This window comes from Dendropsophus ebraccatus, chromosome 1 (assembly GCF_027789765.1).
Source record: "Dendropsophus ebraccatus isolate aDenEbr1 chromosome 1, aDenEbr1.pat, whole genome shotgun sequence".
NCBI lineage: Eukaryota > Metazoa > Chordata > Amphibia > Anura > Hylidae > Dendropsophus > Dendropsophus ebraccatus.
In genome coordinates, this window is record NC_091454.1 from 188,330,815 (window position 1) to 188,356,910 (window position 26,096).

Here is a 26,096-nt window from a genome sequence, read left to right on the forward strand (position 1 = left end):
CCTGCTCATGTTGTGTAAGACAGTGGAGTAGATCTGGAGAAGGTCTATGGTTCCTTAGCACGTAGTATTCGGTGGTCTTCTATATGTTCAGATTGTATGTAGTGATTTACTTGTTTTGGGTGCCCTCTTCATCTTAAAGAAACTGTGGCACAGCTGTTTGTCCCATGCGCCATCTGCTATTTTCTATAAATTGTTTCTTCTATTACATAAAGGTTATGTTGTAGTTCCAAAGGAAATATTACTTATGTTATTTTATGTGGTAGGTGTATTAAGCAAGCCATGTTCAATAAGGACTTTAAGGATTTAATAAGGATAAGGATTTAATAAGGATAAGGATTTAATGACGCAGTCAACATTTATAACCATGATACGTATGACACCATGATACCTTTTCCACAGTAGTGCAAACACTTACTGTAGCTCCTTTGGGAATGAATACTGTAACTTTTCCATTCTGAACTACAAACTATAAGTAGAGGTCAGACACCATCAAAGATACTGTAACTAGGACTTTCCATGTATAGAGAGATTACTCTTATAACAGTAGGTGCTTGGAAAGAAACATCTAAGAAATGGTCTGACTTCAACCTTACTTCCACATTTCCCTCTCCCAACTTCTTATATAGCATTAATACTTAGATAAAAAATACAGACTTACATCTAGAACGTACATCAATCTAAAATCCGGTATAACCAGAGGACGCTATGGCTATCTAGCAAATGAGGTGAAAACAAGAATGTTCCATACCAAGAATGTTTTGGCCTACATATTAGGCAAGCTTAAAGTCACCCCAATCTACTGTCAATAAATTCCATCAAGAACCATTGACGCCATAAAAGTTGGTCCTACAAATTTGATAGCTTTTGGTCGAAGGCTCATCTTGCAAACAGATATCTCTCTCAACTTCCCCATAAGCACAAATGATCAGAAATCGGTACATGGTGGTGTAGGTAGTGGTGGTGTTGGGGAGGTGTCTCTGTCAGAAATTTCCGATTGCAAGAAAGGATTGGACATGTTAAAACATACCTGATATACAATAGAGGGGCAGTCAGGAGGTGTACCTTAGGAGTAAGAAGCTTTAATCAACACAAAACTCATGACCAGCAATGGAATGTAACATGGTGCTCATGTGGTGTATCTAAAAGTTAGCAGAAAGTTCAACCTAAAAAAAAATACCTGTATTATGAACGACTGACAGATACACTTTAAGTGTTTGTTTTTCACTTCTGATTCTATTGATAGTCGACTACACCGCACAATATATTTACACGCTGTCCGAAAAACACTTCTGCGAAACAAATGCTAACCTGCAAACACTGACTTTGGCCAACAGTTGCAATTACTGATAGCAGTAATAACTTAGCATTTTACAATGGGATTCAGTCTTGCAGAGACATCACACAAAATCTACATGCCAAGGATTATCAGTTGTGTTGGCTATTGCATTCTATTCTCTCTAAGGCAAAGCAGCTTGGGGAAGCTGTATACAGAAGGAGTCTACTTAGCATCATTATACAGTGTAACAAGTCCTTTTATGGTGATATTTTGCTCTATTTTCATCTTGACCTCGGTGATTGAAAAGACCAAAGACCACATTCTTTTAAAGGTAAGTGTTTGATAGACCACAGAGAAAACAGAGGCTTTCAGCGTCTCGGCTTCTGAATTCCCAAGCTGGTGGATGGCTTTTTCTGAAGACCTTTTGCACAAATAAGGTTCCTTTAAAGAATGTTGCTCAGCTGATTCGTAGAGTAGCTACTTGTCTTCGGCCCTGCTGTCCTTATCATTTATACCTACTTATTCTTACTTCTAAAGTAGAAAACAAATGATGTTGCACTTTTATCCTCTTGCATTCTGTCTTCTCATGTAAAGACTGGAATCCATCACAAATTTAGGCCTCCACAATCCAGGGCAAACATGGTTTCTCAAAGTCCATTTTGCCTGCTGTAGCTGAAGTCCGGATCCTCTGAATGAGTGTCTGATACCAGAGACAGTTTGGTTTGTGTCCTCCCTATCTCCTCTAATGCACATGCCAAAGAATCCAAACTTCCATCATAAGGATGTAGTGCTTCCCATAGGTCCAAGATGACGGCCGATGGACTGCTCTTTGTTGCAAAGTAGCACAAGTTCCTACCAACACAAAAAAAGAACACTTTAAGTCAATATTTATAATTATGACCAGGTAGAATATTTGCACTCATACAGTGTTAGTGCATTGTGTTTACATTATGATATGATGATGATTATGATTAATATTATTATTATTATTATTATTTAATTTTTTTATGAAAAAAATTTAATATTTTACAATTACACAAGCCTAGGTACAATCGGCCCAACATATAGAACAAAAACAGTGAATAGGTACACAGTCCACTAAGCAGTACACACTCATGGGAAAGAGTCAAGTCATAAAATATGCACATGTAGGGGGAAATGAAAAATCAATTATCAAGTAAAGTAACACATTAACACATAACCAATGCGTAACTAGAGTGTAACAGGGATCCGAGGTAGAAGGTATAGATCCTATAGTTGGAGTGCCCGCCACCTGTACCAACATTTATAAAACAATTCAACGCTATGCATCCTAAGGGCAATAGCAAACTCAATGTTACAGTATAATTAAAGCGCTAAGCCGCTATGGTTTTCGCAAGAGAAGGAATATCTTTAGACTTCCACTTTTTGGTGACGCAATTGCTAGTTGCCATGAGTATATGCAAGATAACCGTGATGTCTTGAGGGGGTACATCATCTAGATCTATAGACAGTAATGCCAAACTTGGCCCCTAGATCAGCAGGTACCCTAGTGTTCGTTCAATAAATTTTCATATTGTAGTCTAAAATACTACAAGTGGCGGACACTCCCACCAGATTTAATATATATGAGATTCATGATTATTAAAGGGGTTATCCAGCATTAGAAAAACTTACCACTTTCTTCCAGAGCCAGCCCAACTGCTGTCTCTAGTTTGGGTGTAGGTATTGTAACTCAGTTCCATTAAGGGGAATGGAGCTTAGCTGCAAACCACATCTGAACTGGAGACAAGAGTTGCGCTATCTCTGGAAGTACTGTAAGTGGCCTGGAAAACCCCTTTAAGTCAGTGTGAATCCATGTGCATTATAGATTAATTCATATATAATAGTAAGTTCAATAAATTTAAGATTAATTATATATGTAATAACTATCAGGATAGCAGATGAAGCACATGCTAAGGGACCGAACAAATAAAGTGGACCATATTCATTTAGTTGTAAAGTAATGTCATACTATAAATTATTGGAGAAGGTTTATGGTAAATTAAATGGGTTAGCCATTACCAGGCCCAGACTAAGAATCTGTTCTTCCAGACAGATTCCTGGTGGGCCACTCAGTATGTCACAGAGCGAACTGCCCCCTGTGCACTATTTTCTCTGCTCTAACATACATTTCTTCATTCAATGTAGTAATCTTCAATGTGATAGCCTTGTCTACATCTTATCTGTACTGAAATATCACTTACCTTTTCCCCTGTGATGTGATGTCACTGTGTAAATGTTAAATATTTATATGCAGTATTCTAATTACTATCATGCCATTGTGTGCATTACCCTTGTAATGTGACATCATTTTTTGAATAATTCCTGTGCTGAGAGTTTACAGAGTAGATTATACTTGTGCTGTGGGCATTATTGTGTGAAATATCTCATTGTTATGACATCACTGCATTGTCTGTACACAGTGACATCACTGTGTTGTTCAGTACCTTTACCTTTATTACATCATTGTATACTATTTCTTTGTACTGAGTGTGTGTGACGGTGTAAAATTTTTCTGGCTCAAAGACAAGAGAGGAAATTTCTACTAAATGTCTTGATGGACTGGGGCCCCATTCTCATATTTTTCCCTATTGTTAAAAGTAGAGTTCATTCTCTATATCTGATTTTTGTTACGTAACATTGAGTAGACAATTATATTAACCAGTTGAAAGAGCTAAAATCACAGCTATTGTCCATGTTACTGTGATATATAAAAAAAAAAAAAGTATAAATTACAACTTTTTGAGGCCATGGCATTTGGCTCTGTGGTTTTCAAAAAGTCTCCTCGCTGTTCATTTCCTCTATATAAAATCCTTATAAAATACTCCGATATAATACTAAGATACATGCTCCAATAACCCAGCTTTGGCTTTTTAGTCATTCAGAGGAGAGAGTTACTTTTACAAAATGATTGTAATTCTAGTGTTAAAAATAAGAACCTTTCTCGGTATAACTGCTCCCTTCTGGCATAAATGTTTCAGTCGGTTAATACGGTGGTTTTATTCCCCCTTCTGTCAGGCGACAAGTACTAATGATGACCTAAGTCACCGCCGAGCCACAGTCGGAGCAGTTTTTACCAGTAAGAACTCCATGTACTAGTAGAGGGCTCATGGATCCCATGTCCTGCTATAGGAGGTGGATAGACTACCAGGGAAGGGGTTACAGTGTAGTATTCAATGCCGTCTACCCTCTCGCTCTTTGACTGCCAATAAGAGACAGTAAGGCAATGCCATATGCTTTATTAGTACAACATTCTGAACACTGTTCGGTTAAGTGATTTTTGGGGAATAAGGATGGTATTTAGGAGATTAGTTTCATTCCTCCATCTGGCCCCCCTGGTGGATCTCTTAACTGTTTGTTTATGTATAAGGCTGTAACATGAAATGTAGTACAGGAATAGAAGGTGTCACGGCATACGTTCCTTCACTTATTTGTTATGACTTTCAAGGTCAAAAGTTTGATGCTCTTATCTCCTATGTAACTGCATTCTGTATGGTTCCCTTTAGAGAATCTACAATAGAAAAAAAGATCATGGATTGAGATGTATCAATAAAACATGCCTCTATGGGAGTTTTCCTGCCAAATAAAAAGTTTTTTTGATGTGTTTGACATCCAGTATGATAGCAACCCTGTCCTCCTATTAGCTTCAGAACCTGCCTAAACTGCAGACAACATAAAACAGCTACAGTATAGGCAGTGAGATGCCAGGACACTATGATTAATTCGAAAGTAGGTGGTTCAGAGAAATCATAGTTTATAAAATACACAGAGACCCAGGTAACTTGTAATTGGGTACAATATTCGCCAGTGGCTTTAAGTGATGTGTCTCTCTCTAGAAGTCTATATAGAGAAATGCATCACTCAAGGTTGACAGGGTGGGGAGTAGCTACAGGGACTACCTCCCATGACTACTAACCTGGCGGCTTTTTTAAACTGATATAAAGTGATTCAGAGTATATCATAGCATCTCAGCATCCCATTTTATGCCCTTGACAGGTTCCATTTAAAACATACAGTATCTATACAAAATGACAATCACTGTTGAAGGTTTTCTGACCTGGAACATTACTTTTAAATATGTGTCCGGGTCTACAAAACTATAAACTTATCCAACCCATTATTCCTCCACTGCTAGGTCCTCCTCTTCACTATTTCCACTGACATGCCATGTGGACAGGAAATGCGGCAGATCTCTATAGGCATGTTCTGCCCATATGGCAGGTCAGCAGAAGTAGTGAGGAAGAGAACAGTGTGGAACACTTGGGAAACCAGCAGGGGTCAGCACTGGCAGGGAGGATGGGGTTAGCATGCTGGGTGTGTATACTGCTTTTTTAAACAATATTTTCTGATAATTGTGCAAAATAAAAAAAGATTTTCCTGGCCAGACAACCTCTTCCGATCACTCTACTATATTATGGCAGACTTCCTTCTATTTAAACTATATATTTTGGGAAGGTTTTTCCGGGTAAAATGAAAAAGCTGATCAAATGTCTCCATACTGTTCCCCCATCTCTCTTGTCTATTCACTGAAACAGAGTGGGAACTACAGCTACATCCCCTCATCGCCACCATTGTAGCAAACATAGTCTTTTAGGGGATGGTGCTCTAAAAAAAAAAAAAAAAAAAAGAGTCCAATAAATACAGAAACCAGGGAATTGAAAATCTGCCACAGTTCAATCTATACTAGAGAAGAGGTGGCTATTTCAAGTGGTGTTTTTGGAGAGGTTTTATTGTGCATATAGCACGTATCTGAACCATACTATATTTGTGAACAGAAGCGTTGAGTGCAAATTGGGCATGCTCGAGCCCAATAGTTTGGCATTTGAATACCGGTGGATGAAAAAGTTGGATGCAACCCTAAAGACTCTTGGAAAACATGGATACAGCCATAAACCATAGGCGGTATCCATATTTTCCCAGACTCTTTAGGGCTATATCCAACGTCATCAGCCGCTGGTATTCAAATGTTGAACTATCTGATTTGCACTCATCTCTTATGCTCCTTTTATTATATATAATTCTCATGTCTATTCTGTTATATATGTCCTACCTCTTTCATAAGAAGGCTCCTCGTATTTTTCATTATCTGTCTATTTCTTTATGTATGAACTACACTAAAATACTTCTCCATTCATGTGCATGCATAGACATTGGGTGAGTTATGCTCCTTTTCTATTACGGATGAATCAGAATCATTTAGCGGAAAATGAATACATTTTTTTGCAGCGTCATGGGGGAATCATCTCAGTTATTGTATTCAGACGTAAAGTAGTTGTGGTGCTCAAAGTGCATTACATACGATGCAAATATGGATTACTTTCAGCACCAAACTGCATTTAGCTGCCATTGTAGAAGCCAATCTTCTCTACCCTGGTTCCAGGTTGTGGAAGTCAAGCTGGAAAGTGAGCACAGTTTTGAATCCCTATGAATAATGCTCATTGTGTTTTTATGGAGAGTAAGGCAAGCAAAATTGAGTAAATAAGCATAAATCACCACTTATGTCTCAGTTGTTGTCTCCAATACATTCATAGGCTGTCACTCAAAGCTATGTTACCATAGCAACCTTTGTCGGTAAGTATGCTTTTAATACTTGTGTGAAAATAATGTTATGACTGTGTATTGAGTTGATGTGCTGCAAACGGAGTGATAATTGGGAGGTCAACCAAGTCTAAAGCAAGGGAATATAATGTTGATGGGTATTTAAAGCAATGACAGTGAATCCAAAAGATCCCAGAATGTCAGGCTCGTGCTAGTCTGTCTGTATTCTTCAAAACTCCCACAGTATAATAAAATACTCTGAGACAATGTACGGCCATTGCTATGAGTGCATATGCCGTTGATAGTCAGGTGCTGCAGATAATTATAAAGGCTTTTCTCTCCCTATGTTGCCTGGTACAGTATTGTTTCTACATTGCAGTACCAAGTGGTTAAGGTTTCCTTGACACAGTCTTGCATGACCCCTTCCTCCGAACTGCCAACACTGTTAGATAGCTGTTAGGTCAGGGCGGAACATGGTACCTTTCATATATCTATATGCGCTTCCATAATATAGTAAAGCGCTTTCATTCTCTTGTTGTGTTGAGTGAACGTTAAAAAATTGTCCGGGTTCAACAGATCAACTGTTTTCTGATCTTCTGATCTCATTGTTCTTGGGGAAATAAGATGCAACCAGTGGATTTGGGCAATAGCTTTACCCCTCTATTTCCCCCAATTCCGAACACACAACCACTCAACCAAGCTGAACATTAAAGTGTCTGGTGGGATTAGAAGAGCCTGGAATTGATTGGATTGGACTGGAGCGGGTATTAGATACAAAGGTGTCTACTGTATATACATGATTAGTGATGAGCGAATAGTGAGATATTCGAATATTCGATATTCGTACAAGTATCCCGCGAATATTCGAATATTCATTTGAATATTCGATCCCATTAAAGTCTATGGGAACAAGTATTCGATTAGTGAAAAACATCTATTTGACCATTTGGAGGGTGAAACCGGAAGCTGGGGGACTTGAACGCTTATTAAATATTTATTGAATATTCGCGGGATATTCAAACGAATATCGAATATTCAAATATCTCACTATTCGATCGAATATCTATTCGATCGAACAGTATTCGCTCATCACTTTACATGATATATGACAACCTAAAGCACCAATCATGGTAGAAGCACTTGCTGAAGCTAAACATATACACATTTTCAATTTGGAGAGGAAAGTAATCTGCCCCAAAATCACCTACCAGGCACTGACTAAATTGGCAGACCAACCCAACATCTCTTTAACCCTTTAGCGACCCATGACGTATCTGATACGTCATGGTGCCGCTCAGGGTGTTCAGAGCGGGGTCCCGCCGCGACCCCGCTCTGAACGGCGCTGATCCCAGCTGACACGTGCAGCCGGGCAGTGCCTCTATTAGCCGGTGCGGGTCCCGTTGCCGCGCCGGCTAATTAAGCCTCTAAGTGCAGCTGTCAAACCTGACAACTGCACTTAGAGGCTTAGGTAAACACATCCCTGGTGTCTAGTGGCACGGATCTCCCCCCCGCGATGCGATCGAGGGGGGGGAGATCCGTTCTTCTGCCCGTGCCGGGCCTCAGCGTCGGAATGACGCTGATCCCGGCTCGGCAATAGATTGCTATGGCCTGCAGCAGGCCATAGTAATCTATGACCGATCTAATCGATCTTTGCTGTGTATATACACAGCATTGATCTCTATGAGAGATCAGTGCTGTCTATATACAAGTCCCCCAGGGGGGCTTCTAGTTACAGTAAAAAAAAGTAAAAAAGTGTTTTTATTAATAAAAAATCCCCTCCCCTAATAAAAGTCCAAATCACCCCCCTTTTCCCATTTTATAAATATAAATAAATAAATAAATAAATAAACATATTTAGTATCGCCGCGCGCATAATCGCCCGAACTATTAATTAATCACATTCCTGATCTCGCACAGTAAACGGCGTCAGCGCAAAAAAATTCCAAAGTGCAAAATTGCGCATTTTTGGTCGCATCAAATCCAGAAAAAATGTAATAAAAAACGATCAAAAAGTCGTATATGCGCAATCAAGGTACCGATAGAAAGAACACATCATGGCGCAAAAACTGACACCTCACACAGCCCCATAGACCAAAGGATAAAAGCGCTATAAGCCTGGGAATGGAGCGATTTTAAGGAACGTATATTTGTTAACAATGGTTTGAATTTTTTACAGGCCATCAGATACAATATAAGTTATACATGTTATATATCATAGTAATCGTAACGACTTGAGGAACATGCATAACAAGTCACTTTTACCATAGGACGAACGGCATAAATGCAAAACTCCCCGAAATCAAAACAAATTCGTTTTTTTTTCAATTTGACAGCGCAAATGATTTTTTTCCGGTTTCGCAGCATATGTTATGGAGAAATAATGCCTGTCATTGCAAAGTACAATTGATTTCGCAAAAAATAAGCGCTGATTTACGTCTCTAGGTGAAAAAATGCAAGCGCTATGGACTTTTAAACTTAAAATGGAATAAGCAAAAGCACAAAAACGAAAATAGGCTTTGACCTTAAGGGGTTAATGTGTATGGGGGTTTGTTTTGCAACAGCTAAATAATCACAAGTGGGGTGAAACCGATCTCGGGAATGAATATCAGGGTCTTCAATGTCTGCAACCACAGTTGCTAACTAGTCACTCTACTATTGGCCATAGTATATAGACATGAGTCTAGGGTAGCAAGCTAAAGTAATGCTTAAGGTTTGTCTAGCAAGATCTCTATACATATCCTTGCAAAGATATGTATTATTATGCAAGTAGTTGTTGAGCTATGGATGAGAAAAACAGACGATACTGGACAAGTAACACTATCGCAGGTGCCTGACATCTAGAAAATATGTAAAGCATGGTTAAAGGGATTATCCAGCGAAAATCTTTTTTCTTTTAAATACAACTGATATCAAAAAGTTAAATAAATTTGTATTTTACTTCTATTAAAAAAATCTCAAGTCTTCCCATACTTCTTAGCTACTATATGTCCTGCAGGAAATGTTGTTTTATTTTCAGTCTGACACAGTGCTCTCTGCTGACATCTCTGGCCGAGGCAGGAACTCTGTCTCGGTTTTCTATGAATCCCCATAGAAAACCTCTCCTGCTCTGGACAGTTCCTGTCTCGGCCAGAGATGTCAGCAGAGAGCACTGTGTCAGACTGAAAATAAAAGAACATTTCCTGCGTGACATATAGTAGCTAAGAAGTATGGGAAGACTTTAAATTTCTTTAATAGAAGTAAATTACAAATCTGTATAACTTTTTGATATCAGTTGATTTGAAAGAAAAAGATTTTCACTGGATAATCCCTTTAAGAAGGACTCAGCATCTGTGCATACAGCATTACACCATGCCAGGCTAGATGCCCCATTGCTCCCCCATTTTGTACAATACTATTCTGACCTGCTAAGTGTAACATAGGCAGAAGATTGAGGCTTTTTGACTGCACATTAAATGGCAGCAATTTACTTTCAAGAATAAAATAATCCTGCCACATAAATGGGTTGCTCTTTTCAGCAAAGCACCATCAAGTACTAAGTCAAACTTAAATCACCATGACATCACCTATAGCTTTACTGCTGATGGCACCGTATACTTGTCCAGCCGACACTGGCTTGGTCTCCTCTGTACAGACATATCAAAGTGTGCCCTGAACTATCATTACTGCAGCAGGTGCACAGCTCCGATTTGGAGCATTTAAAAGCCACCTGCAGGTTAGAAAATATGAATAATACCAAGCAGGAAAGGCTGCTGGCCCTTGAAGCGGTTTCTGCTGAGCAAATGTATGACTACTGGGTGATCTGCACTTTGCCTACCGCTAGCTGAAAAGCCAAGCAAGCACAGATTTCTAAGTCTCCTTTTCTTCACTCTTTTTTTAAGGAGACAGCTGTGACTCTATTTTTCTTTAAAAAAAAAAAAAAAAAAAAAAAGTGCTCACCCTGTGACAAAAAGAATACAGGAAATAATCAAATCGCAGAGCGAAATGTCAAACCGGCAGTAGGGCCACTTGAGCTGCAAGCTATTCCCATCACAAACATCTTGGCAATGTTATTTTTCAAAGCGGGCACTGTTCAAATGGAAACAAGCTGTACTGTGTTACTGTGCCTGTAAATAGGAAGATAAAAGGCCAGATCGAAACACACGCTAAAATTAGGTTTTTAGAAACCTGCAGACTAAGGAGAGTGCTTGGATGGAGGTGAGGCAGATTACTATGTGCAGAAAGCATTCATTTGCCCAAGTGTTCTGTTCCTCCTATTAGCTGTGTCTTCTGTATTCTTATAAGTTATAGCTAAGGCTTAGATGTGTGCCTTATAATATAACTAAGAATTAGGACCAAATAGGGTGAACCCCAATATTAGCATAGTCTTTAATTCTGAACCAATGTACTAATCAGAAATTTGTTCCCATCAACATATGTGTGAATACAAAGCCATTCCCAACAAATATAATTCATACTAATGAATATATTAAACCATTCACTATATATACTGTAGCTTCTTTCCTTATTTGTACTGTGTGCCTATCTAAGGATGACCGGTCACTTGCCAGATGGTGATGAGTGACACCACTATGGTGGTGGTTGGTCGGGATATAGCACAGCCAGATGGTATACTGTCATGACGCCATTGTCGGTTGGGGCACACAGGTATGGAGGCAGACCTGATTTATTTTAAGGTGGCTGGCTATATCCTTTTTCCTGTGGTCGGTGACGTGCCGGGCTGTGAGGGGGTCCCTTGGGTGCTTATCACGGTGGTCTGGAGTGGAGTTGTGACCCACCCGGACTATCAGTACCACCAGCCACAGAAGGGGGAGATGACCCAAGGACGGTGTAGTGACTGTGTAGAGTGTCGGAACAATGATCACTGAGTTCTGTTATCATACATAAAATCTCCTTTACTGTGAGAATACTTTATACAGTAGTTGACCATAGACAGCAGACGTGACAGAACAGAAACTGCACTAAGAGCTTATGGAGTAGAAGAGCTGAGCTGACTTGGTTGTGTGCTGAGAAGTAGAGTGAGCTGAGAGCAGTAGATAGGAGGTTGTGCTGCAAGTTCAGAGTAGTGGAGAGGAGCTTGTACCGAGAGCCCCAACCCAGGGTAGAAGTGGGCTCTGCCGGAACTTTGGAAGAAGAAATAGAACACTGAAGAATAAGCGAAGATAAAAGAATACTTCCTCTGTTGTTGTTATATCACCTGTTGCCCTACAGTGTCAGGTTGCCTGTCCTATTAGAGTGACACAAACCCTAGACCTTGTTACCAGAGTTGAGCAAGGTGGTTAAATTACCTGGTTACACCTGCGATGTTTCAGGATACTGTCCTGCGCTTTTAGAGATGTTCATGGCATGGGCTGGGGTGATCTCTGACTTATCCTCGCTCAGGTAGCAGAAAAGTATCTCCATCTCCCACGTGTGTCTGCCCACTACCCCACTACTGACTAGACTACACTGGACACTGACTGGAGAGGGACCTTGCAGAGCCATGGCCCAGCTGGGTCACAGCAGGGACTGTCTTGTCTTGTGTCCTCTCTCTACCAAGACTTGGGTAAGACTCCCTAAGTGTGCACTTTCTCTCCCCATGTGAAAACTACCTACAGGAGGTGTAATTTCCCCTGTGAGTGGTGGAGAAGAAAGTGTAAAGAGAAGAAAGAGATAGGTGAAGAAGAAAAGAGAGCTCTTATTGGTGTGCAGATGATAAATAAGCAATAACCCCTTGTTCACTACAGATGTGCAATATACAAACAATAGTGATATCTAGTGGTAAAACTTAGGTACCACTTCATTACCACTTTAACTTGTAGTACAGGCTTTTGCGAGGGGTGTATAGACAAATAACACCCGTGGTGGGACACCACAGTGCTTAGAGTCGAGACTAGGTTTCCCAAAACATGGCATTGGGCAGACCCGCTTCAAGGGTGCCAGCAAATCCTATCTGGAGCAAAAGCAATGATAAGAGGGGGTGCTTTGAGTCAGACCCCCACCTATCTAATATTCATGGCCTATCCTAAGGATAGGTCATCAATTTTTAAAAACTGGATAACCCCTTTCAGGGCAACTGTTTGTGTGTATGGTTTTTCACGGTTTCTTTAAAAGGCTTTGATTTCATATGGATGCATAGGCAGGTATATTGCATTCTCCACTATTCTGTATTATCAATGCATCGCTACTAAGGAACCATACCTCCTTAATCTTTTATAGAGCCGCTGATGTCTCTGTAAGGCACAGCACACCTGGTTCTGCCATGAAACCTTAGAAAAGAACTAGCCTTTGCAGAATACAAGCCAAGTTACAAAGCAGCATAGGATGCATATAACATATATAACAGTACATTTCCATAGCCATAGCTTAGTGATGTCAGCACATTTCAAGCACTAGGTGTCAGAAACTTTCACCTAGTTGCAATTCCCTTGGAAATGCAGTGCTGGAGGTCTGGATTAAACTTTATCCATCATCAACGGTGATCCGTGTATTTGCCTGTATGAAAGAACTCTTTATTTATGTATGTATTCCAAAGCTGGGAGGCAGAATAAATCTAATTTTTTCAGCAACAGGATGTGTTCATTAGAATCCCCCAAAGGAAAGCTTAGTAATGAAGCTCAACCATTAATATTGCCTTCATGAGGATTGGCCTCGAGGCACGAATATATATATAAATGTTTGGGAGGGGATGGGGAACGCAGAATGTCTTTATTATGATTCTTATAGATTAAAAATCTGGCCCTGAAAAAATGATTTCTTTTTAGAAATTAGATTGTAAGCTCCTGTGGGTGGTAATGCCCAGCAGCCATACAAATCTATACGAGCACAGACGCCTTGGTGTAATTATTCTTATTCAGGGAAGGTCCTTTATTCCTAACGCATAAAAGAAAGTGAATGTGTCTCATGAAGTCTGCTCTCAGTGGCTTCCAGTCGGATTCTGCTTTATATCTGGAAGGGAAAAATGTTGTCAATGTGTGATTAAAACACATGAAAGCGGTGTTGCCTTATAAATACATATGTTGTATGTTGTGGGGGTGGTCACACTTCTTAAATAAAGGATGTCGCTATTTCTTTGAGCTTAATCTATATGTGTTTTCATTTACTGAAATGAAGGATTGGAAATCTATTCAGTTTTTTCCCCCCAAGCTGGTTGATTTAAAGGGGTACTCTGGAAAACAAAAAAAAGATCAAATCAACTGGTGCTAAAAAGTTACATAGATTTGTAAATTACTTTTTCTTATTATTTTAAAAAAGGGAAGCCTTCCAGTACTTCTCAGCTGGTGTATGTCCTGCAGGAAGTGGTGTATTCTTTCCAGTCTGACACAGTGCTCTCTGCTGCAACCAGTTTAGAGCAGAAGAGATTTGTTACATAATTTGCTTGGGTCAGTTTCTGACATGGACAGAGGGGGCAGCAGGGAGCACCATGTCAGTCCAGAAAGAATACACCAATTCCTGCAGGACATACAGCAGTTGATAAGTACTGGAAGGCTTGATTTTTATTTTATTTTTTTATCAGCAGTCATTTACAAACCTATAAGTACCAGTTGATTGAATTTTTTTTTCTATACAGCAGAAGAGGTCAGTTTGAAAGTATGCCTTTAATAGCTAAAACTTTTGACATGATGTAGAAAAGACAAGACTGATTTTTAGAAAGAGAGGAAAGAAATATATGGCTGATTGCTGCTTTTCCCTACTCAGTGCGGGCAACAGGAACATTAGCCCATAGATTACCTATAGGGGTCTGACAGTGCTGGGAGAGAATGCATTTAGCATAGTCTTCCCCCAGCTAATTCTAAAGATCAATGGGGGTCTTGAGACCCAGACCCCTACCAATCAAAACTTTTGATATGTCTCTAATACATCAAATGCCTTTGAAAGTGACAGTGCCCATTTAAATCACAGACAGACAGACACACATATATTACTGTTGCATCTTCCACTGGCGAGTAAGACTCTTGCCTATAGTACTGACTATAAAAAGGGGTAGATAATTGTTGTGTGCCTTATAAAATCAGTCCCTAAACTGGGATTTCAAGCTATAACTCTGACAGACAATCCAATAGACTTCTATGTAATCACTTCCTTAAAGGGATATTCCGCACAATTTAAACTTTTAATATGTTGCTGCCCCGGCATAGAACATAACAAACAGGCTATTCTTACCTTTCTGCACTCCCCCAGTGTCCTCCTACATCATCTTCAGGTTCCTGGCTGAACAATCCCATCTCCATTTCTGAGATGGAATCATATCGGCAGTGACAGCCAGCTCATTGGCCACGGCACTGTCCCATCTCAGTCAGTTTGCCAATCCCTGCCAAGACAAGTCCGCCTTAGAAGTGGAGGCAGGATTGTTCAGCCAGGGACCAAAAGATGATGTAGGAGGATACCGGGGGAGTCCGTAAAGGTAAGAATAGCCTATTTGTTGTGTTCTCCAAAAGGGCCGCAATTAGGCAAAAGTTTAAATTGAACAGAATACAACTTAAATACACTCTCTATACTGGTAACATGGTAAAGACACCCATACAGGCCCATGTAATATAAGTCAAAGCTCGGGTCTTTATATTCAGCAAATCTGCCATATCCTAGACTAGATAAGCAGGATTGCCCTGGTAGTTTTGACTTTCCTGACAGCACAACAGCTATGGGTACACAGATCATGGGAATTCATCTCCATTCCCTATATGTATTGCTTACGCAGATTCACCTGTGCTTTCAGTGTAGGGTTAACAGATTCTGTATGTGCACAACAGAAAAACTAGCCATGGTTCAATTAAGTAGAGTTTGGTTGGTTAGTATTAGGATTGGGTCAATGGGTACAAGAACACCCTCATAATGCCTTTACAACAAGCAAGCTGAGAGATCATATGGATTCACCAATGGGGAACAGGTCAAAAGACTGGACATTTAGGTCACGTGTTTCAACAAAATTAAAGCGTGATAAGGGCAATCCAAAATCAGTCACCTGTTTATAGAAAGTTTCTGTGCTAACAGCTGCCAGTCCTTTCCTTTGGAGTTAGGCGTGTCGAACGTAGCACATATCCGCTGCCTGATAGAGTGTGGGATTTTGAAGGCTTTCGGACCAGTGTGTGCCAGGAAATTGTTGTCCTCTGGTGCAAAGAAAGCTATGGTTTCACGCTCGTTCTGCATGGAAATGTACAAGAGATTCTAATTAGAGCCGCCAATTAGGAATTAATGATACCATAATGCTTATGTAAAACAAGCCAGCATTAAAGACATTCGGCACCTGTGAAAAACATCAAGTCAACACCTGTGGAAGGAAATTAAAGAATTATGTAGGCAATCATTTTAATTGTATTAAGAACATTAAAACACAGAATAATCTAAATATGACTAATATGTTAGCAAACAAGATACATGTATTCAACTATAGTAAAAGAGAATTCCAGTTCTACAATAAAGTACTGAGCTAAACTCTGAAGTTTACAATTAATTAAATAAGGAAAATTTATCAAGATAGGAAAAGAAAAAAAAAAAGAAGTCCACAGCGACCAATCAAGTTCCAGCTCTAAATTGCCAAAATATTCTAACAGAAAGTGCAGAAAATGTATTCACCAATAGATTAAACTGACATGTTATAGAACTGAGACCCCTTCCTATCGCTGGCTCCTATTCAGGCTCAGTGGAGGATGCTTGGTCATGGCCATGGGAGGAGCATGGCCACATGCTTCTCAGTGATCTGCCATACAAAGCAGTGGCACAATAGGGGGCTTTTGACATCAACGATATAGGGCAAACATGGAGCTACTGTCAGTGAGGGCAGTGCTTACCTTTACTTATACAGTACCCTGAGTAATTTTTCTGCAAGATTATCAACCCCTTTAACTAAAAAAAAAGGAAAGCTAAACATACACACAGATATTTTTAGCGCAGATGTGGCTAATGCAATAAGACCTTGGTTTCTGAGGGGCTCTAAAAAGCTCTTTTGGTCAGTATTACAAAGGGCTCATGGTGGTTGTCTTGCAACTCGACTGTTCACCCACAAAAAGATGCCAAATCTCATTTTGTGTATAAATGGCGAGAAAGGTCTTTTGTCTCTTATTGACAACACATTTAGGCTATGTTCGCACACTGTATTGGCAACGGCCGTTGTTTGACATGACCATTGTTATCAGTGTCAAACAACGGCCGTTGTCTTGCATGATCACCTTGCCGATACTGCAGTATTGGCCGCAGGAACATTATTTTATTTGTATTTCGACTGAGGACAACTTTGGCTTAGCCCACAATCCAATTAAGCATTGCACACAATGTAAAGTTTTTTTTTTTAATCAAATAGTGTTTATTAGAAGTTTTGCATTATAAAAGTACACAGAACTACAGGGAGGCTAGCACAGTAGCTCAAACCCTGCTCAAAACAGTACAAAACAGGAAACGAGGAAGATAAAAGAAAAAGGCAGTAAGAGAAAGAAAAAGAGACTCAACAAATTGGCAACAACCAACCCAGTCCGAAGAGGTAACCCTTCAGAAGAGGAGAAGCATACAGCAGTGCAAACAGCTAACCAGTAAGTAGGTTCTATATCCTCCATTATAAGCACACAATGTAAAGTTTGGGTGACAGCTGTGCTTTACATTGTGAGCACAGCTATTTTCTACAGCCGCTGTCTGACAAACTGTGGCCATAAAAAATAGACACGCTCATTATTTTCTGCGGCTGTAATGTATACTATATCTTGCAGTGAAATCAATCCGAATGTATTGATTTAATTATCATTTTCACTGAAAAGAACAGCAGTTGTTAACAAAATTAATATGTTGTGTGAACATGGCCTTAATGTCTATGGCTTACTGCTAACAATTACCCCAGAGGGATTCTGGTCTGATTCATTTATAGTGAGGCTATCTGTAAGACATGATCAATGTAGAGAGAGCCACATGAGAACTTGGGCACTAGATATTAGTTCAATAAATACAATATAGGTAATTCACACCTGCATCTGTCAGCTACTTTTTTTTTTTTTTTTTTTTTTTTTTTTTTTTTACATTATTCTGCTTAGAACACAACAGATAAATGCAACATATAAGACAGGTATAACAAAATTCCTACAACCATAGAATAGTGTTCACATTTTCTGTTTCTTTCCATATGTAAAAAAAAATAAAAAACTGCTGTGTTATCTGTCTTTCTGGTCATAATGTAGGAAATCTACATTGTCAATGAGTGAGATGTGAGACAATGTGAATAATATACAGTATTTTGTAGCATATGCTATGTAAATAACAGATAATATAAAGTAAAGATCCCTTTCCTATGTACTTAGTGTTTTATATTGTTTGCTTAGTGTGAGTGGCTTTGTGCCTGTGAACCTTGACTGACTATAGGTTAATTTTTCGTGATACAATATATCACTAGTTTAGGATTGTGTAGACAGGACTGAAGCGGTGAAGGTGCGTAACATACCATATCACTCTAAATGGAATCTGCAGGGGAATGGTAGGTTTTGTAATCTGCACATCTAAGATAAAACATTTGAATACCCTAGGGGACTGTAAAGCAAGCAAGCTGTTCTCTTTGGCAGGAGAATGCAGCCGTCTCTATCCTGCTTCCCCATCACCTCCTGAGACAAGGAACCAGGCATTCAGCATTAACAAATCTGTTTGAAATGAAAGACGCAAATCTTACCTCCAGGATCTCACTTAGAAAAATAAATCTTGCTATGATATGGATGCAGGTTGGGCCTGACAGTGTTTTTGCAGAAACAGGACATAAGGGTGCAATTGCGGAGAGTGCCTTTGGGCACACAGAGACATAGAACTCCCTTTTGCGGCATAAGCCTTTCCAATCCAGGTTTATTTTAAAGGGAAGCTAGTGTCTGCTAAACAAAACCAATAAAAATACAATACACACAAAAACTTGAATTGAGAACATGTAGTACTAAGTCTATACTGGTACTCTATTTGTCACACTGATAAACAGCATATACAGAGGTATATTGTCAGCACAAAAGTTAACAATACTGCTGTGTCTTTGCCACACCCAGTGGTCGCATGTACAAAGTAAGAAGCTTTGGTCACATGTTTCTCTCAATCAATAAGTCGCTAGTCCAACCTCTTGTTAACATGGAAGAGGTGAACCTAAAATTAGTCTGAGACAGAGCACGTCTCCCAGCTTGCTAGTCAGACTAGTCAGTATCAAGATAAAGTTTTATCAGTATCCTATGTACATTACTTAGCACCACAAACAGGGACAAACAAACAAAAGGTAACCAAACCGAAGTGTTCAACCTCCTAAAGTTGCCTCTCATCTTCACTTTCCAGTAAAGTGTCTTGTCTGGGAAGATAAAGCCACAAGGAGAAGGTTTTGCCTCCAAAGCCTCTGAACCTGTTGTCCAGGTCTAGTCAACCATTCTATTATTGTTTATGAGATGGAAAAGCTACCAGAAAAGGAACCATCCCTCTGTGAGACAGAAATTCCTCACAGCTGCTTTGTAAAATGAAAGGAAGACTCTTATTGGTTGCTAGGGGCAACTGAGCCAGTTTCACTTTACACCATGTTTGATAAATCTCCCCCATAGAGTTTAATTATATTCAACTGAGTTTCCTTTAAGTATAGTCATAATCCATAGAGACCAAGCTACATATCTACCAAAGTGCAAGGGAGACCCATTCTTCATGTAACCTACTACAGGCAGTATTCTAAAAGGGACAGTGACAAACTACTTCTTTTTTCAAGCATAAAAGCTGTATTTTCCTTTTGCCATAAGAGAATGTATGATTGTTGGATTATTGCAGAAAAAATGATCAGTTTGCAAAGGGGACTTTGGGTTAGCAATGCCACCCTGCTATGTAACGTGTACAATGCACTAGTGTATCCAGCTAGCCTTTCGCTTTACCATGTGTCAAACCCCTTAGTTGGGTAATTACATTATCCTATCAAACAACATCATTTACATCCTTAAACACTCCAAATTGTTGCTGTCACAGAATGTTCTATGCATTCTTGTGGACGCTGACTGACAAAAGCAATGATTCATATTTGCCATTCTATAGAAGCAAGTGACACAATGTGACTCAAATACAGATGGAACCCATCTGAATTGTCGATGCAGCAGAATGAGCTAGCTACATAATGCATTATAATAGCACCATGTGTTTTGTGTTTTTTTCCATAGGATATAGGTCTACAAAACTTTTTATGAATTGTTACACGGCACACTTTCCAAGTGTGTGGAGAGAGTATGAAGCCTTGATACAAGATACAAGATGTAGCCAGGGTTAACTTGATCCCTGATACAGCAATTGTCTCAGGGAGATATGTTAAGTCGATTAAAAAATCTAGTTAAATGCGTTATTATGATCAAGTTAACTCTGGCTACAACTCATGTAAAGCCTGGCTACATCTGTACATCGTAATGCAGTTCTATTACATTTGTGGGTTTGGCCTACATTAATCTAATATGTACAGTATGGCCAGCTGAGGTGGGACTTACTTATCGACTTCTATGTTGTAGTCGTACCCAGTCCCTTTAGGTTATCTGATCAGCAGTACTACATCACTACATTGTATTATCATTGTATTACATTGTATATCTTCTAATGATTTAGTAGCAATCTTGATTCCTGTATCTTTTCTTGGGTCATTAAGTCTTTTCAATGTCTACCATCCCTTAGACACCAGGACAGTGTTCTATTTGTCGCTAGCCAGTGTTCTATTACTTGCATCATGGGAAGAAAAGTGGCCTATATGTGAGAAAAGTGGCCTATATGTCTCTCCATACCTTTTTAGTGGTTTTCGCAAAAAGAAAAATGACCCCTTTTGTCTTGGGAGTGAACAGAGTGTGATCTAGAAAAAAACTACTGTATTTTCCGGCGTATAAGGCGACTGAGCGTATAAGATGACCCCTGACTTTCAAGAAGATTGTCAGGGGTTCGCCTTATACGCCGGAAAATGTTAACCTCTGCCTTACCACAGCCCTGCGGTCAGGAAGGGGTTACTGCAGCTAAATTAAAAAAAAAAAAAAAAACTGTTAAATCACCTGGGGCCCGTTCCCGGCCTTCTCATGTCTTCTGGCCCGTTCCCGGCGCAGGCAGTGTGACGTACACTGACTGCGCCGGGGAACCCCAAAGCTCTCCCAAGCAGCTGAGCATCTCATCGGAGAAGCCCCAGGTGAGTTTACTGCTTTTGTTTTTTTTCTGTAGTGGTCACCCCATACAGAGGGGATAGCGCTAATTTTGAACTCCCTCGACTTCTAAGAAGATTTTTGGGGGTTAAAAAGTTGTCTTATATGCTGGAAAATATGGTACAGTAAATGTGTTCTAAAAATGCAATATAATCAATCTGACTATTCAGTCCCCAAGTTCCATTTAACACCTCCCAACCCATTTTACCCTTGTTCAGGAATAGGCATATAACTATTAAAAAATATGGTATTTTAAAGCCTATTCGGTACCTTATTCATTTCATACTGCTATAGAAAGCTAATACAGAACTAATATTAGGCACTGAAGTCTGAAAAAAATATGAGGCATCTATTCTTCAGTCCATTAACTTTTATAGAGAAGTCAATATGGCCATATTCTTCATAGAAGTCAAAAGCTCCATTGATTTCTATGGGGCCATATTGAGATCTCACCAATTATTATTATGGAGTTTATTTTAGAAATGTTGTCATCATCTTGTGTTCACATTTATACTTGTTCTTCAGTTTTATATGATGATGTACAGTATAAATGATTTGTCTTCTGTGTATCGGAATAGACCTATGCTCTTTTTATTGTGTGTCCAGTAAAAGTACTATAGCAATAAAACAGCAAACAAGATAACAACGATTGCAACACAACTACGTTGTCATTACACTAGAGACATATACAGTAGGCAAATGGCATCTAATGACATTGTATAAAGAGAAATATTACGGGGGCAGGAATTGATAAATGGGAATCTATAGGGCTGATATGGAAGAGGAGACCTGCTAACAAGAGGTAATGTTGTATCTGAAGCCATTGCAATTCATCATATCATGACAAAGACCTATGTCATATATTGCATTTATCTGTATTATTAATCCTCTGCTGAGCCTATTCAGACTGGGATATAAAACGGTCTCTAGGTAGCAGTCACACTCCACATGTACCAGTCTCCCGAGTCCTGGGATGTAACTGGCAGATGGGACTTTGCTCTAATGTGAAAGAAAATGACAGTTAATAATGCTGATATCTTGACTGCAGACAGCACACATCAATTTCAGGTCCCGTCTCCATCGCTCGCCTTCTATCTGGCTTGTGCTTTAAATGCCACTTTGATGAATATGAATTTTGGTGAAGTTAAAATTGCAGATTCACTTTCCCTTATGATTCTGAAAGCTACTTTTTTTTTTTTTTAACACGCTGATATGTATTCTGTTAATGCCTTGCAGTGAGGGCTAAATGTACGCAACCAGGCAGAAATCAGGATTTACGTGTCTCTGGTAGAGTAAAGCGGGCTGTAGAATGGGAATCTGTGAGATTTAGGCTTGTAGAGATATGATAGTTTTCATTTTTATTTAGTTTAGTTTTTAAGAAATCTGCAGGTAGTATATTCAATGATGCCTATATGATCACTTACATTTGAAAAAACCTATCAAGGTAAAAATGTTGTGTGTACACATGAGGGGTAGGAGGACCGCCAGTCATTATATAACATATTTAAAGAGACTCTGCCAGCAGGTTTATGATGTCCTATCTCAGGGTAGCATAAACTAGTTACAAAGAAGCTAAACAAAATGATGTATCACTTACATTGTTCTGTGCGTCTGATCCAGAGATATCCTCCTGAATAACATGGACAATAAGTAGTCCTCTCCATTATGTGCATGAGCCCAGTAATCCTCAATATTCATGAGAAACAGAAAACTCCGCCCACCAGCTGCTTGTTGGCAGTTATCTATCCATACTGTGTATATTCATCTGTCATTCAGCAGCTGGAGGGCGGGGGAAGGGGTATGGAAAGAATCCTATTCTCCTGCATATTAGGAGAACGGCTGAACAGAATGATGGAAGTACAGTAATGCACCAATCGCTTCAGCATTTCTGTCACTAGTTTATGCTGCGCTTATTTAAGGCAGCATAAACCTAGTGATAGATTCTCGTTAACATTTTTCTCACCAGTTTTCCCCTCAACTACAGTAGCTCCATGGCTAATTTTCGGTTGTCCCTGAGCTAATGGGTAGAGACCTGCTTCTATGACGTTTGCTATACACTGGATAAACACAGATGAGAAAATCTTGTTCCTCCATATCTCTATATATACACTGTAATACAGATGTACTCAGGGTTGACATGATATCTCATGCAATAATTGTGTCAGGGAGCTATGTTAGGTCAATTAGAAAGTTGAGTTAAATGTGTCATTGTTATCAAGTTAACACCGGCTATATCTGTATGAAATGTTACATTTGTGTGGTATATCCCTTTAAAAATTTCTAATAACTGTTTAATAAGAAGACAAAAGCAGCTGATTGAACAAAAGCCTATAGATTGTACACGACTCAATTGTAAACTTAATGGTTCCTGATTTATTCTTTGTATTCCTGTACATGGACATATCAGTTCAATAACAGACATGCATTTATAATATAGAATTGATGTTCAAACAGTAATGTCCTTGAAAGTGTTCTTCTTATAGAACACAGTGAATATGGATCTTCATGCAACTGTAAAATTCTGTAGCAATGCAATGAACATCCCGTGTAAGGTACATTATATACACATATACAGTACATACCCAAAAACACCGCAAATAAAGACACAATCTTTGGAGGACCGAACTCCAACATTAACACTTTTTTTTTTTTTTTTTTTTTAATTAGCCCTTTAATGGGTGTCTTGCAGTTGTTATACTGTAATATATATGAGAGAGACAAGAGGATGGCACTCCAGTAGTGTAAAGTGATGATTTATTCACCCAATCACATACAGCGATGTTTTGACTCTAACCTGATTGAGTCTTTTTCTAATATATATATATATATATATATATATATATATATATATACATTATTATTTTTTTTTTTAATCAAAGTTTACTGTTGACTCCAGGCCTTTTTTTCAAGGAAATGTTGTATCAGTATGCCAGTACAAAGTGTAATATGTTATCTTCTAAAAACGAAAGATGTTTCATGAAACAATAAAGTGCTTAGGTCACCAAAATATTGTTGTCTTACCTCCAGAATTGATGTCTGTACCTGAAGAATCAGCTCATGGCCTTTGACCTGTCTTACACAGATCTTACAAGACAGCTGGGTAGTGGCTGGCGTGTATCTCTCCAATGAAAAGGCACAGTGCAGTGGCTGCTGGTTACTGCACCAGACACGAGAAAAAGGGACCTCCTGAAATATAAAGACAAAGGTGTTTATTGGTATATATGACATAAGAAAGAGAGGGAGAGAGAGAGAGAGAGAGAGAGAGAGAGAGAGAGAGAGAGAGAGAGAGAGAGAGAAAGAGAGATTTGGTAACAAACTTCAGTACCACAGACAGCTTCTGTATAAGTCTTTGCCCTGTCCATGGTGCTGAAAGTGAGGACTAGAGCTAAGCAGCTTCACAGACCAAACAAGGGAGCAATGTTAAGGGAGATGCTACAAATAAAAGCCATGGAGGCTCGCATTCAAAAACAGCACAACTCCATCCACATGTTTATATGTAATAGTTTAAATCCTTTCATATCACACATTACTACTGATTTATAGGCTGTTTCAGACCTTCTAATTAACAGACATTTAACACTCCAAGCTCAGTGTGCCCTCCCTCCAAGTAACTAAGCTTAATCATTTAATTTCTATAGTGCAACTGGTTTTCAGGTGATTTACAGTCACAGACTATCCTTAGAGATTCTCCAATCATTGGGTCAGACCGGCCTGTATAAAGGTAATTGTTGCTAGTTCGGCAGTGAGGCCACTGTCCACACCTCAAGGTGGTCATTATACCATATTCTGCCTGTTGTATACAGAATAAACTTCTCTAAAGATTTTTTTTTATTTATTTATTTTTAATGAGGTTCTTAGCAAACCATGTGCTCAAATAGAGTGTACCATCTCACCATGTTTAGGTGAACCTTAGAGAGAAGGTTCCTAACAATGGGCTCACTTAGGCTAACATAACCCTACAGAAGTAGGCATGAAGGATCCAACTGTTTAAAATACACTGTATAGTTTGAACAGTGGTATTGGAGTTTTTTGTTTTTTTATTTTATTTTAAGTGGGATGTGTGGCTGCCTCTGTTTTGCATGCATTCGACCTTTCTCTTGTGGGATTTTTAAATAGAGTTTACTTGGATCCTTTATGCCCAGTTTTGTAGGCTTAAAATTAGCCCAGGTAAGACCAGTAAGACCTCTCTTTCTGAGGTTACCTTAATGTGTCAAAAGTTATTGATCACAATGGGTCTCATTGCTAATATCTGCTTTGATCTGGAATTTTAGCCTGGGAGAGAACATGGCATCAGTGTAATGCTCTCTGTGGCCGCCAATGCTGACAATGCTGGCAATGCGGACAATGTAAGTCTGTGATGCTACATTGTCAGAATTAGTGGCTGGTCGGGGAGTGAAATGCGTTGTTTCTGCACTTTCTCCCCAGCTATATCTCCTGATCTCAGTGGGTGTCAGCAATGAGACCTGTTGTGATCAATAACTTTTCATATGCCTGATCACATATCAAAAAGTTTCTTTTATGACAGGTCCTCTTTCAAGATCAGTGAATAAAATGCAGTCTTCCAAATGATGTTGTGATGGTTGATTCATTGAACATATTCAACAGCTCCCTAGATGCTATAAAATATAATAATACAACTTATCAGTGTTAGATTTCTGTAGCTAGGGATTTATTTGATCTCCCCTTTTTATTGGGAAGGATTTTATTGCTGTGATATGGGACAAGTGACATCTTTTTTTACTTCCTCTTGATCTACATATTAGGGTCATATTAACTGTGTACTTCTGTAACGTTTTACCATAGCGGCTCATTGTCATTCTTCATGTAGTAACAGGTCCGAATAGAAAGTTTTGCTTACAAGGCATATAATCAGGACATGTTTGCTCAGCTCCTACCCAAACACTTAATGCTTTCAAAGTAATTAGCTTAAAAAAAATGTACAGCCGGTTTTCAAGTTGTAAAATGAATAAATAAGGTTTTGCTTGGCCCAATAATTTTATTTCTTTCAGCGGCTGGAAACCTCATTATAATAAGAATTAAAATAAAACAATTTCTAAAATACTTTAAGCACTCCTGCCTGTGCCATATCCCGTCCTTTCCTATTAGAGAGTATATATTTCTCACAAGTGAATGGCTTTTCACAGCAT

At 39.1% G+C, this 26,096-nt stretch overlaps 1 protein-coding gene across 4 annotated transcripts in view; it reads right to left on the minus strand.

Moving 5' to 3' along the window:
- Positions 1-344: 344 nt before the first annotated feature.
- The window catches only part of UNC5D (unc-5 netrin receptor D), a 477,260-nt gene continuing 451,508 nt past the window's right edge, over positions 345-26,096 (minus strand). For all 4 annotated transcript variants that reach the window (XM_069956215.1, XM_069956352.1, XM_069956101.1 and 1 more), the window contains 3 exons: positions 23,971-24,135; positions 15,774-15,952; positions 345-2,128 (listed from right to left, as the gene is read on the minus strand). In XM_069956215.1, coding sequence (XP_069812316.1) covers positions 1,924-2,128; positions 15,774-15,952; positions 23,971-24,135 — 549 coding nt within the window. In that variant the 3' untranslated portion in view covers positions 345-1,923. The remainder of the gene's footprint in view (positions 2,129-15,773; positions 15,953-23,970; positions 24,136-26,096) is intronic.